General features: G+C 36.6%; 1 protein-coding gene across 4 annotated transcripts in view; it reads right to left on the bottom strand.

The window, feature by feature from the left end:
* The window catches only part of SS18 (SS18 subunit of BAF chromatin remodeling complex), a 93,741-nt gene that overhangs the window by 47,605 nt on the left and 32,180 nt on the right, over positions 1–13,956 (bottom strand). For all 4 annotated transcript variants that reach the window (XM_045886897.1, XM_045886896.3, XM_045886898.3 and 1 more), the window contains exons 4-5: positions 6,690–6,843; positions 2,657–2,878 (exon numbers count right to left, since the gene is read on the bottom strand). In XM_045886897.1, the coding sequence (XP_045742853.1) occupies positions 2,657–2,878; positions 6,690–6,843 (376 nt within the window). The remainder of the gene's footprint in view (positions 1–2,656; positions 2,879–6,689; positions 6,844–13,956) is intronic.

The raw sequence follows: 13,956 nt of genomic DNA, 5'->3' as shown, positions 1-13,956 counted from the left end.
TAAAACATGTAGCTTATTTTTAAAGCTATCTAAGAAAATATTTTTTTAAAGATTTATTTATTTGAGAGAGAGAAAGCACACATAGAGGGAAGAGGTAGAGAGAAACACGATCAGACTCTGTGCTGCGTGCAGAGCCCAATTGTTGGGGGGGGAAATGCCTTGATCTCACAATGCTGAGATCAGACCTGAGCTAAAACCAAGAGTCAGAGGCTAAAAAACTCAACCGACTGGGCCACCCAGGTGCCCCTAAGAGAATGTTTTATATGAAATGAATATTAAAACTTTTCATCCAATAGATACCATGTAATTAAAATAGCTTTACAAGAAACTCAAAGGATTAAAATAGTAGATATTGCTACAACCTCATATAACTTTCTCTCTTTTTTGGCAACTATAATTTTCTTTGGTGTTTTTTGTATCTGAAATATCAAAATTTAACCACAATGTTTATTTGTCCTGAAGAGATTTTTTATTTTTTAAGATTTTTTAATTAATTTATTTGACAGAGAGACCACGACAACAGGAGCACAAGCAGGGGGAGTGGGAGAGGGAGAAGGAGAAGCAGGCTTCCCGCTGAGCAGGGAGCCCGATGCGGGGCTCAATCCCAGGACCCTGGATTCATGACCCGAGCCGAAGGCAGACGCTCAACGGCTAAGCCACCCAGGTGCCCCTGAAAAGATTTTTTAAATTTTGAAAATTTCCTCAGGATTTCATCCTATTCTTTTTTGAAAAGTAACTTTTATTTCTTTAAATCAGATCCCTACATAGAAAAGAGATTATATAGAAAATGACTATTAAGAAATTCACAGATTACACAAAGCAAAAAGCACTATAACTACTATAGTAAAAAGAAAAACTGTATATTAGTAATACAAAATGTGACATTTTTAAAAGTAGATGGTTCCTAAGTTTAGAACAAAAAAGTCCTATAAAAAAGTCCTCAGTTCCTTTCTCCAAAAAGTTACTATTTTCTACATATACATTGCTGCATGCATTATTTTTTGGTTCTTCAAATCTTATGTCATATCAACCCATTCTACAGCAACATCCATTCTTGTGCACACCCTACTCTTTTCTTCATGATAGTTTCTAAGTAGTGTGCCCTCATTACTGTAGCTGCTTTGAGAATCATTACCAATTTCCTTGCTCTCTCTCCTTTTAACCAAACTGTATAGAGAAACATCTGGACTCCTTCTGACCTGGCACTGACTGGATCTTGCTGTTATTTTGAACCTTTAATTGCCCTAATTAAAAAAAAAAAAAAATCCATCATGGGCACTAAACAACTTTGAGGAAAAAAATGGAGCAAATACCAGTTTTGTGAATCTACATTGACAATTTATTCTACTGTCTCTACTGTATCTCATCAAAATTACAAAAAATTCTGTATTATTATTTCAGTATTAGAATATATTATTTCATCATAAATAATTATCAACAAATTAACCTTAACTTCTTTTACCTGGGTGTACTTTAGTGATTTGTTTTTCAAAATCAAAATCTAGAAAATTTTATCGCATTAACCTCACATTTTGTAACTGAAATAGCTTTAGGCTGGCAATATGCCAAATGTTTTAAAGGGCAATTAGCAGAACAGAGCGCCACTTACTGGTTTTTAGTTATTATTCACAAGCATACTTAAAAAAGAAACATGATGATAATTTCATTCTCTGAGATTGGTAATAAACTTTAATAGACTTCACCCCATTCTAAGAATAGAAGAATATAGCAGCATCTCCACCAAACACTCTAATAAACAAATTATGTTAAAATTACCTCTTAATGCTGAAATACAACATCAGAAAAGATTCAGAAAAATCAAGGGAAATTCATATGAATTAATATATCCTTAAGAAGTAACATAAACCACAGAGTAAAGGTTTTTTAAGGGGTTGTACTTGCAAAGATAAAATTATTTTCTCAACTTTCTAGCTCTAAATCAAGTGTTTGGTTATTCATTTATTAGCTTGAAAAAAAATTTTTCTTAAATAAAAATCCAAAAATCTCAAATTGTCCAAAAGACATAAAGATAAATAAGCTTTAAAAGCTTAATTAAGCAAACTTCTAAATGTAAAAAAAAAAAAATTATTTTAAGCTAGTTTCAAACTCAATGTTCCTTTTCTGTGGCTATGATTATGACTCACTTCAAACTTTTATTTTCATGAATCAGCTACCAACTTGAAAAAAAAGTTTCATTTACTAGTCAAGAATGACATTAGGGGCTGTAGCGCCTGGATGGCTCAGTTGGTTAAACATTTGCCTTTGGCTCAAGTCAGGATCCCAGGGCCCTGGGATCAGCCGGAGTCCGGCTCCCTGCTGAGCTGGAAGTCTGCTTGCTCCCCCCTTCACCATGCTCTCTCTCTCAAATAAATAAATAAAATATTAAAAAAAAAAAAAATGAATGACATCAGGGGCACCAGGGTGGCTCAGTCAGTTAAGCGTTTGACTTCAGCTGCGTCCATGATCTTAGGGTCCTGGGATCAAGCCCTGCCTGAAGCCCCACCTGGAGCCCCGTGTGTGGGGCTCTCTGCCCAGCAGGGAGTCAGCTTATACCTCTGCCCCTCCCCCTGCTCATGCTTTCTCTGTCTCTCTCAAATAAAATCTTTAATTAAAAAAAAAAAACTTTAAAAAAAAGAATGACATCAAGCTTATTTACCTTGGTTTGGCTGCATGTTCATATTTGGTCTGGGGCCATAGCTTCCTATCGGTTGCCCTTGACTCATCGTCATCTGGCTCTGTACGGGCATGCTCTGTGATGATGGTGCCGAATGGTTGTAACCTCCCATGGCTCCATGGCTACTTGAAGGCATGTTCATGGAACTGTTTGTCATATTGAGTTGATTGGGTCCAGGTCCCTGAATAGGCATATGGTTAGGCCCTTTGAAGAAAAGTGGTCAGAACCAAATATGAAAGTTAAACAGATGATCTATTAAAAAGTACTTAAGCTTTTTATTTTTTTTGCATACCATAATAATAATACCAAACAATAACTTGAGTATTTAATCACTAGCAAACAAAGTAAATGCTTTACATGAATGACAGCAAATACTGTGAGGCAGATGCTATTCCCATTTTATAGATTAAGGAACTGATGCTTTTAGAAGCCAGCAACATTCTGAAAAAGAAAAGCAATGATGAAGAACTAGCTTTATAAGAGAGCAAAACATATAAAGCTGGAGTAATTAAAAGTGTGTAGTATTAGCACACAAATGAATTAACAGATCAAGGGGCCCACAGTAGAGTCTAAAAACACACTCAAATTTCTAATTTTGTAACAGTGCCGAAATTAAGTATCAGTAGGCAAAAGAAAGACAATTCAATAAATAGTGTGACCACTGAGTAGCCATCTGGAAAACGGCCTACCACATTCCTTCTACCAAAAATAGTTCCAGATAAATAAAAAAATTAAACATTACAAAAGAAAAAGGAAAAAAATCTTAAAGGAGAATTTCAAAAAGGAGAACTTTTAAAATAATCTTGAAGTGGAAAGGCCTTCTTATATGCCAGAAAACCTAGAGCCATAAAAGACCGATAAACTAGACTACATGAAAATAAAAAATTTAAATATGACCAAACCAGACCAAACTAAACAAAATAATAAAAAGAAAAACTGGGAAAAAATTATTAACAAGACCTATCACAGAATGAACTAATTACTTAACATATAAAGTAAGTAAAAGACCACCAGCAATAAAAGACATGGCAAGGGACATGAATAATCAGTTCACACAAAAACTACCAAAGGGACATAAACATGAGACAACTGCTTGCTTCACTTACAATGAAAAGGCCAATTAAAACTATGAGACCCTTTTTTCATCTTTCAGATTCCAAAGACCCAAAGTTTTGATCTATGAAGTAATTTCACACATTGTTAAGGTATATAAATATATAAATAAGCACTATTTTTATATAGAGCAATTTTGCAATAACTACCATATTTTAAAATGCATATACCTTTAACCCAACAACTGCAGTTCTATAAATATACAGGTCTTTGTGTGTACAAGTGCATGAATGCAAAACTGTATATGTGTGTTTATTTATTTACTAATTTACTTTTATCTTACAGGCATATTCACAGAAGCATAACTTTTAATACAAGAAGACTAGAAATAACCTGTATTTCCGTCATAACGAACTGTCAAATAAATCAGGGGCACCCACGAAAAAGAATAAAATACAGTCACCAAAGCATGAGGCAGCTCTTTGTGTACTGAGTGGTCTCCAAAATATATATATACTCATGGTCTCTAAGATCTATCTTTATGAGAGAAAAAATATTATATATAATACTACATAATGTATACTACAACTTGTGTTTTTTTTTAAAGAATAAGACAAAAGAAAAAAGAGTGTTATGCATATGTTCTGGATACAGAGAATATCTCTTGAAGGATAACTAGAACCAATGACTCTCTGGAACAAAGTCTGGAGGCAGGGGCCATATACCCTTCGGTACCTTTTGACTTTGGTACCACAGATTTATTATTATTGAATTTTTAAAAAATCAGTTAAATGTTTTTAAAAAGGAACGTGAAACTGTGGTTATTTGACCAAGATCAAGGAACATGTAAGTAGCTCTACAACTTAGATTAGAAAATATTAAAAAACGGGGCGCCTGGGTAGCTCAGTCGTTAAGCATCTGCCTTCGGCTCAGGTCCCAGGACCCTGGGATCGAGCCCAGCACTGGGCTCCCTGCTCAGCAGGAAGCCTGCTTCTCTCTCTCCCACTCCCCCTGCTTGTGTTCCCTCTCTCGCTGTCTCTCTCTGTCAAATAAATAAAATCTTAAAAAAAAAAAAAAAAAAAAGAAAATATTAAAAAACAAAACTAAAATAGGAAATTAAAAGCCTAGATACCAATTTGTGTGGATAAAAAAGTTGGCTAAGCTCTATTAAGGAGCTTATTACATAAAGGAAACAAAGTACCTGGACTTCAATTTCTTCTACACCTAACTAGAACTCTTTCTAAGAGAGTTGTTTTGGAAGCTCTACAATGTTCTGGACAACGTAGGTCATAACTAGTTAAAAATCTCTGGTTTATAAAAAATATAATTACTCCAAATGGCCATATACAAAAACCCAAATGTCAAGTTAACAGTAATTACATTGCTGCTCAAGTGCTTCTTTGGCCTTAGGCTCAAGTGTTACATGGAGAAGTTAAGTCAAAATTCTAATTAACATTAACAGTACCACCATAAAAAGTCACAAAACTCCTAACTTGCTAACATGCATTAGCACTACCCTTCCAGTTCAGTAACAACAGGTCCTGATGAGCTAAATGTGAATTCAGCAAGAAACATCCTCCTGACTACAACCTAACAAGTAAGTTACATCTTTATTCCCACCCCCACACAGGGTGTGGGTTGTGGGGACCATGGACTGTGGCAAGTCTCAGCAAGAAACAAGATGGCCACCAAATGAATACCACATTCCTTCTACCACAGTTTCACGTTCCTTTTTAAAAACATTTAACTGATTTTTTAAAAATTCGATAATAATAAATCTGTGGTACCAAAGTCAAAAGGTACCGAAGGGTATATGGCCCCTGCCTCCAGACTTTGTTCCAGAGAGTCATTGGTTCTAGTTATCCTTCAACCTCCTACAGGATCAATCAATCAATCATACATCAGTCTTCTATAAACCAGGCTACCTGGCTTCTTTTGCTCTGTGCTCTCCTTCACCTCATTTCCTACACCCATTGTCTCTGGACACCAATGTTACCAACCAACACAATCAGGTAAGACAACACTATCCTAAGGATGCTAATTACTAATTTTAAAAATGAACTGTTTTGTTATTTTAATTTACCTTCATTATTCCTATTTGTATAATACTTCCTTTTAGTTAATGAAAATAGCCGTTGTCTTTAGAAAGTAAAAATATTCTCATACGAAATGCAGAAAACAACCCACCAAAAATTATGGGTATGGGTTGTAGCTATTGTTACAAAAACAAGACAGTTTAAAGATACTTCTCAGATTAAAAGTTCAAACCAGCAAAAGGTAACTAATTATGCATCCAATGACATAGAAGATATTCTAAGTGGCTCTAAACTGAAAATGGGTAAGTAGTAAAGGGAATATCTCATTATATAAAACATCTGACGTTATTTTTCTTCTTTTAAATCTGCTTTAATATCAATTTCCATATTTATATTATGCTATAAGCATGTGTATTCATAAAAATCTATACTCAGCTTCAATATTATCAATGAGGAAATACTAAATATATTAGCACTTTACAGATTTTCTTTCTTTTCCCCATGTGTTTTTTCCAGCAATACTGTTTCTGGGACCAGTAAATTTTTAAGTGAATACCAAACCCAAGGAAATGTTATAGTACCTTTATAATCTATAAAGAGATTTTAATTCTTAAGTCATGGCGCAATGCCTTTTTTTCCAAAAAGCTTCTAAAGCCAGCTGTATTGCATAGTTTCAGACAGACTAAATTTAGCCAGTTCTGTTCATCAGAGGAATGCTGTGTGTCAGCTACATCAAAGCCCAAGGGCAGCCTGATAAACACTGAATACAGGTCACGTAGCTCTGTAGCTAACAAACTCTAAGAGAGCTTGTACTCGGGGGCATTCAAAGCAGTTTTGTCATCAACAATCTAGTATCCCTTGAGCCCCCATGTCGTTTCAGTTGCTAAGCAACTCTGGTGTTAATGTCTTAGAGGAGAAAAACTTACCAGGCATCTGGCCGTTCATCTGGTTCTGCATGTGTGGTGCAGGAGGACCCCCACCTACCATTCCATCTGAAGGCATGTTGTGAGAGCGTGGAGGTGGGGGAGGGCCGCTCTGATTCATCCCTCCAGGACCCATAGGCATATTCTGTGTGGGTGGCTGAAAGAAGACAGTTTAGTAAAACAAGAGAAACAGTTAGACTAATATATTAAAAGATGCATATAACAGTTGCCTATATTATTAAACTGAATAGAAACAAAAACACAAATGCATTTTAATCATAGACTAATTATTTACATCAAATTTAATATGCCCCAAAAACTTATCTTAGTATGAAGATATCACCTGACCACCTCAGACCAAAAGAATACCACCAATTTACTTTACAAAATCTAAATAGTGAAAATAAAATTTTTTAACATTCTATACAAAAATTCACATTTATTTATATATAGGGATTTTTAATGTGTCCACTATTGTTAAATTATGTTTTAAAACCTAAGTCTCCTTTCATTATTAATATATTTAGATATATTTACTATTAATGATGGATTTTACCTGAAAAGATACAATAACAAAAAACTATAAAAGGACCAGAAGTCCCAGAATGTGATATACTTTGTACTACGATTCGAGGGGGAAATAAAGTAATTTTGGCAAGAATGTTTTAAACCACGAAGACTCAGTGCAGTCCAACATTTCTGTGCCGACAACTCCTATAGATCGGAAACATTACTGATGGCCTCCAAGGGTACAGAGACAGCTGCCTCAAAAGGATGCCTTTGGCAAATTTCCTAATGAAAGTGTGAAGAAAATCACTGACTAACCTTGAGAGTTCACAAAAGGGCGAAAGGAAAAACACAGATACAAGGCCGTCTGCAACACCTGGCTCCCTTCTTAGGGCTATTTTGGTGAAGAAAGCAAATGGTTAGCTGCTCTCTAAACCCCCATTTTTAAGCCTACAGGAGAAGGAGCTATATTCTTTACACATCTATTTCTGCCTTCTCTCTCTATTTCTCCATGTTCTAAAAACATAATGTCTAGGGGCACCTGGGTGGCTCAGTAGTTAAGCGTCTGCCTTCGGCTCGGGTCACAATCCCAGGGTCCTGGGATCGAGCTCTGCATCGGGCTCCCTGCTCTCCCTATCACACTCTCCCTGCTTATGTTCCCTCTCTCGCTGTGTCTCTCTGTCAAATAAATAAAATCTTAAAAAAAAAAAAAACATAACGTCTACTCCTATAACTTTAGTCATTCTCTTCCTCCCACATTTTTTTTTTAAGATTTTATTTATTTATTTATTTATTTGACAGAGAGAGACACAGCGAGAGAGGGAACGCAAGCAGGGGGAGTGGGAGAGGGAGAAGCAGGCTCCCCGCGGAGCAGGGAGCCCGATGTGGGGCTCGATCCCAGGACCCTGGGACCGTGACCTGAGCCGAAGGCAGACGCTGAAGGGACTAAGCCATCCAGGCACCCTTTTTTAAAAGATTTTATTTATTTATTTATTTGATAGAGAGAGACAAAGCAAGAGAGGGAACACAAGCAGGGGGAGTGGGAGAGGGAGAAATAGGCTTCCCGCGGAGCAGGGAGCCAGATGCGGGGCTTGATCCCAGGACCCCGGGATCGTGACCCGAGCCGAAGGCAGACGCTTAACAACTGAGCCACCCAGGCGCCCCTCTTCCTCCCACATTTTTACATGGCTAGCATTTCTGTACCATCCAGATTTTGTGAACACAATCCTCTCTGGTACCCTTAACAGATAAACACTGTCTTTTAGCCATCACATGTAAATATTCAAATCGCCAACCATTTAATAATCACTAACATTTACGCAAATAACCAAGTACTATTCTAATAGCAACCACTTAAAATTCATAGTCTTAGCGCACCTGAGTGGCTCAGTTGGTTAAGTGTCTGCCTTCGGCTCAGGTCATGAACCCAGGGTCCTGGGATTGAGCCCCAAGTCAGGTTCCCTGCTCAGTGGGGAGTCTGCTTCTCCCTTTCCCCACCACTCATGCTCTCTCTCTAATAAATAAATAATAAAATCTTATAAATAAATAAATAAATAAATAAATAAATTCACAGTCTTGGTTTCTTCACTACTATATCCAGAAAATAATTGCTCTTTATTAAATAGTTCCTCTTCAATTGTCATTTTAAATTTTTTATCCACTTTGGATTCTTTAAACACTTAACGACTCTGCTCAGTTTTTTTTTTAAATTACCAAACATCAACTCAGTGCCACACATCTTACTGCAATTTGCAATGATACTTTATTATCCTTCAAACACGGCTGACCGTGACCCTCTCATTTGAAAATAAAAATCCTTCCTTCTATATTCTTGTCCAAATTTTCTGCTGAAAACTTACGTTCTCACTCTCAAAAGATACCAGTTTCTTCATTTTCTTGTGATGCACTTAATGAAACATCAGTATTCAAGATACCCATCTTAATTGAGTAGCTTGTATCAAACTAACCCTCCTGCTAATAAAAGTTATAAAATCTGGACAAATGTAAAAACTGTTTGAAGACACTGAAGAGCAATATACGCAGAGAGAAGCAGGAGGGGCTACAACTCTTAAGAGAAGGGAAGCACCGAAGATCAGCTCCACAAGCACCTTTGCTTTGTCCTTGAATTTGCTATATAACAGAAAATAGAGCCCAAGCAGAAGTGGCAGCCCTACTGGACTGAGAAGAAGATAGAGTTTTGGGCTATCAGAAAGCTAGAAACCAAAAAACAAAGTCCCAGAGTGGAAGAACCACAAAAAGGACAAAAACTCAAGAAAACTAGCATAACACAGCAGTCCAGAAGCTGAAGAGCTGAGTGGAATATTTCAGCTTCTGCCCAGTGCTAGAGAAACAAAGACTGGAGTGTAGTCTCTACCAAGTTGGAAAGGCCTTCAAAAACAACTCAAGCTCTCTGTTGAGACTTCAAAAAGGCTCTCCTTAGATTAAGGTCAAGATGGAAATATATCAGCCCTAACAAATCTTATAGTCAACGTTCAGTGCTCAAGGTAATCTAGTACTTCACTTCCAAAGGGAAACGTAACATCAAGTAGAGCCTCTGCAATTGTTCATTTGTAGCCTGGCATTCAGTGAAAAATTACAAAGCATTCTAAAAAATAAGAATGAACAGCCAACACTCATTAAGATGGCTATAATTTAAGAAAAAAAAACTACAGAAAGTAACAAGGGTTGGCAAGAATGTGGAGAAAATGGAACTCTCATACATGCTGGCAGGATTGTAAGAGGTGTAGCCACTGTGGAAAACAATTTGGCAGTTCCTCAAAAAGTTAAACATAGAATTACCATATGACAGAGCCATTCCACTTCTGGTATAGACCCAAGAGAACTGAAGACATGCATTCACACAAAACTTGCACACAAATGTTCAGAGTAGCATTATCCATCATAGCCAAAAAATGGAAAAAATTCAAATGTCCATCAACTGATGAATAAACAAAAATATCCATACAACAGAATATTCTTCAGTCATAAGATGAAATGAAGTACTGATACATATTACAACACAGATGAGGGGTTTTTTTTAAGATTTTATTTATTTGTGAGAGAGAGTGAAGCAGGGAGATGGGGCAGAGGGGGAGAGGGAGAAGCAGACTCCCCTCTGAGCAGAGAGCCCAATGGAGGACTCAATCCCAGGACCCTAGAATCATGACCTGAGTAGAAGGCAGATGCTTAACCGACTGAGCCACCCAGGCATCCAACACAGATGCATCTTGAAAACACTATGCTAAGTGAAAGAAGTCAAACTCAAAAGGCCACACATCATATAATTCCATTCATATGAAATATCCAGAAGAGGTAAATCCAGAAAGAACATAGATTAATTAGATGTTGCCAAGGGGTAGGCAGAGGAAGAACTGGGATTGAATGTCAACAATTATGAGGTCTCTTTTTGAGCTGATGGAAATGTTTTGGAATTAGATACTGGTGATGGTTGCATAGCACTGTGAATACACTAAAAACCACTGAATTATATACTTTAAAGGGTTAAAATGGTGACTTTTGTGAATTTTATCTAAATAAAAAAAAAACAGATGAACAACTAAGAGAAATAGAAGAAACAGAACACAGAAAAAGACACACAGGTCATTCAGTTTGGAGCTATCTGAGAGAACTTAAAATAACTGGTATGTTCAGGGCAAAAAAAAAAAAGTACGATCAATGGAGAATTTCAGCAAAGTCCTAGAATTCTTAAAAGAGTCAAATGGAAATTCCAGAACTGGAATGTATAGTCAATGAAATTAAGAACTCACTAATTTAGAAACAGTAAAAAAGATGACTTGGTAAACTGGAAGAAATGTACACAAAATATGACACACCAAGAGATATAAAGGAGAGACTATACCCCCAAAAAAGCAAAAAGACATATACAACATGCTACAAAGATCTAACACACAACTAGCTAGAGTTAAAAAAGTAAAGAAAATGAAACAGGCAGTATTTGAAAAATACTAGTCAAAAATTGTCCAAAGCTAACACAAGATATGAGCTCTAAGCAAACATATAAAGTTCTATAAACCTCAGCAGAATATGAAGAAAACCATACCTGAGTCAAAGTCTTAAAAACCAAAGTCAGAAAATCTTAAAAGTAGCCAGAAAGGGGCACCTGGGTGGCTCAGCTGGTTAAGCCTCTGCCCTCGGTTCAAGGTCATGATCCCGGAGTCCCTGGATCGAGCCCCACACTAAGCTCCCTGCTCAGCGGAGAGCCTACTTCTCCCTCTACCCTTAATAGGTCTCTCTCCATAAATAAACAAATAAAATCTTCTTTTAAAAATCATAAAAAAAAAAGGTAGCCAGAAAAAATAAGACATTGAAGGGAAGGACAATAAGATTAACAAACTTTTTTTTTTTTAATCAGAAACAATAGAAATAGAAGACAATAAAATGACTTTTTAAAATGCTAAGAAAGGGGCACCTGGGTGGCTCAGTCAGTCGTTAAGTGTCTGCCTTTGGCTCAGGTCATGATCCCAAGGTTCTGGGATACAGCCCCGCATCAGGCTCCCTGCTTGGTGGGAAGCCTGCCTCTCCCTCTCCCACTCCCCCTGCTTGTGTTCCCTCTCTCACTGTGTCTCTCTCTGTCAAATAAATAAATAAAATCTTTTAAAAAATAAAATAAAATGCTAAGACAAAACAAAAAAATAAACCAACCAATCTAGATTTCTATAAGAGAACATATCTTCCAACAAGAAAATAAGTTAGTATGTTTCAGATAAACAAAAACTGAGAGAACTTGTTACAAGTGAAGGGAATTTATCAAGCTAAAGGACAACTCCAGATGAAAGCACAGAACTAGAGGATTTAATAGAAAGAAATGGAAAGATGAATATTTAGACAAATATAAATTGATATTTAAAATAACCATAACAACAACAACAACAAAAAACCGTAACAGTGACTTGTATGGTTGAAACAGACATAAAAGTATAAAATTTATGACAGCACTAACACAAAAGACAAATACAAAAAGGATAAATGAAGTTACACTGTTATAAGTCTCTTGCATTTTTCATCAAGTGCTGAATCTACAAATTTACACTGAAACCCAATAAACCAAGGATGCACACTGTAACCTCACAGGCAACTACTTAAAAATGCATACACATATAAAAACGTACAGCTAAAAAAACAAGTGGAGAGGAAAAAATAATGCTTGATTAGTTCAAAAAAAGTGAAGAAAGAGACAAATAGAAAACTAATACCAGGTTGATATTCTCAAATTCTACTGTACCATGCAAGGTCTGTATTAAATGTATCTGGACCCAACATTTCAATTAGATAACAAATATTATTAGAATGGATTTTTAAAACACCCAACTATATTTTGTTTACAAAAAATCCACTTTAAGGACACATACATGTTAAGAGAAAAAGATAATATACACTAATCACTAATAAAAGTATGGTGATATCACTATATTTATATCAGACAGTTGACTTAAATGAAAAAGCACTACAAGAAATACTAGAGGAATACTTTAGTATGATAAGATCAGTCCAACAGGAATATGTAACAATCATAAATTTTTAGACATCTCATAACACAACTTCAAAGTCTTTAAAAAAAAAGTTGACAGATGGCCGCCTGGGTGGCTCAGTCGTTAAGCGTCTGCCTTCGGCTCAGGTCATGATCCCAGGGTCCTGGGATCAAGTCCCACATCAGGCTCCCTGCCTGGCAGGAAGCCTGTTTCTCCCTCTCCCACTCACCCTGCTTGTGTTCCTGCTCTCGCTATCTCTGTCTCTGTCAAATAAATAAATAAAATCTTAAAAAAAAAGTTGACAGAACCAAAAAGAAAAACAGAACAATCCACAATAATGGTTGGATTTTGGAGGGGAAGATTTATTTATTTATTTGAGAGACAGCACACACTCCCACACAGTGGGGAGGGGAAAAACTCATAATAAAAGCTTCCACTACAAGCAGCTAGAAAAGACAGCAAGTCAAACCCAAAGTAGTACAATGAAGGAAATAACATAGATGAATACAAAACTCAACAAATTGTAGGCAACCTTCCAGAGAACACAAAAAAAGGAGAACAATTCCCAATCCTTTTTTTTTTTAAGGTTTTATTTATTTGAGAGAAAGAAAGAGCATGGGGGTGGGGAGGTGCAGAGGGAGCAGGAGAAGTGGACTCCCCACTGAGCAGGGAGCCCAATGTGGGGGGCTCAATTCCAGGACCCTGAGATCATGACCCAAGCCAAAAGCAGACACTTAACCAACTGAGCCACCCAGGTGCCCCAATAGTTCCCAATTCTATTATGAGGTCACAAAACTCTGATACCAAAACCTAACAAGGACATTATTAGAAAGAAATCTACAAGCCCAACTTTCTCATGAACATAGACACAAAAATGCTAAACCAAATTTTAGCAAACAAATCCAGACTGTATTAAAAAGATGATGCGTGGGTGCCTGGGTGGCTCAGATGGTTAAGCGTCTGCCTTTGGCTCAGGTCATGATCCCAGGGTCCTGGGATCGAGTACCGCATCGGGCTCCCTGCTCCTTGGGAGCCTGCTTCTCTCTCTCTCTCTGTCTCTCATGAATAAATAAATAAAATCTTAAAAAAAAAAAAAAGACTGTTAAAAAAAAAAAAAAAAAGATGATGCGTTATACAACCAAAGGTGTTAATTGCAAGAATGCGAGCTGGTTTAACTTTTGGAAAGCAATCAGTATAATTCACCAAATTACTGAAATAAAATCCATATAATACCTCAATATATAAAGAAAATTATTTGATAAAATTCAACACCT

The sequence above is a fragment of the Mirounga angustirostris genome, unplaced genomic scaffold, assembly GCF_029215605.1.
Source record: "Mirounga angustirostris isolate CCGP_5_RB_7025 unplaced genomic scaffold, mMirAng1.0.hap1 SCAF_14, whole genome shotgun sequence".
Lineage (NCBI taxonomy): Eukaryota > Metazoa > Chordata > Mammalia > Carnivora > Phocidae > Mirounga > Mirounga angustirostris.
The sequence above is the reverse complement of the archived record's forward strand: the minus strand, read 5'-3'. Positions and strand labels throughout refer to the sequence as shown.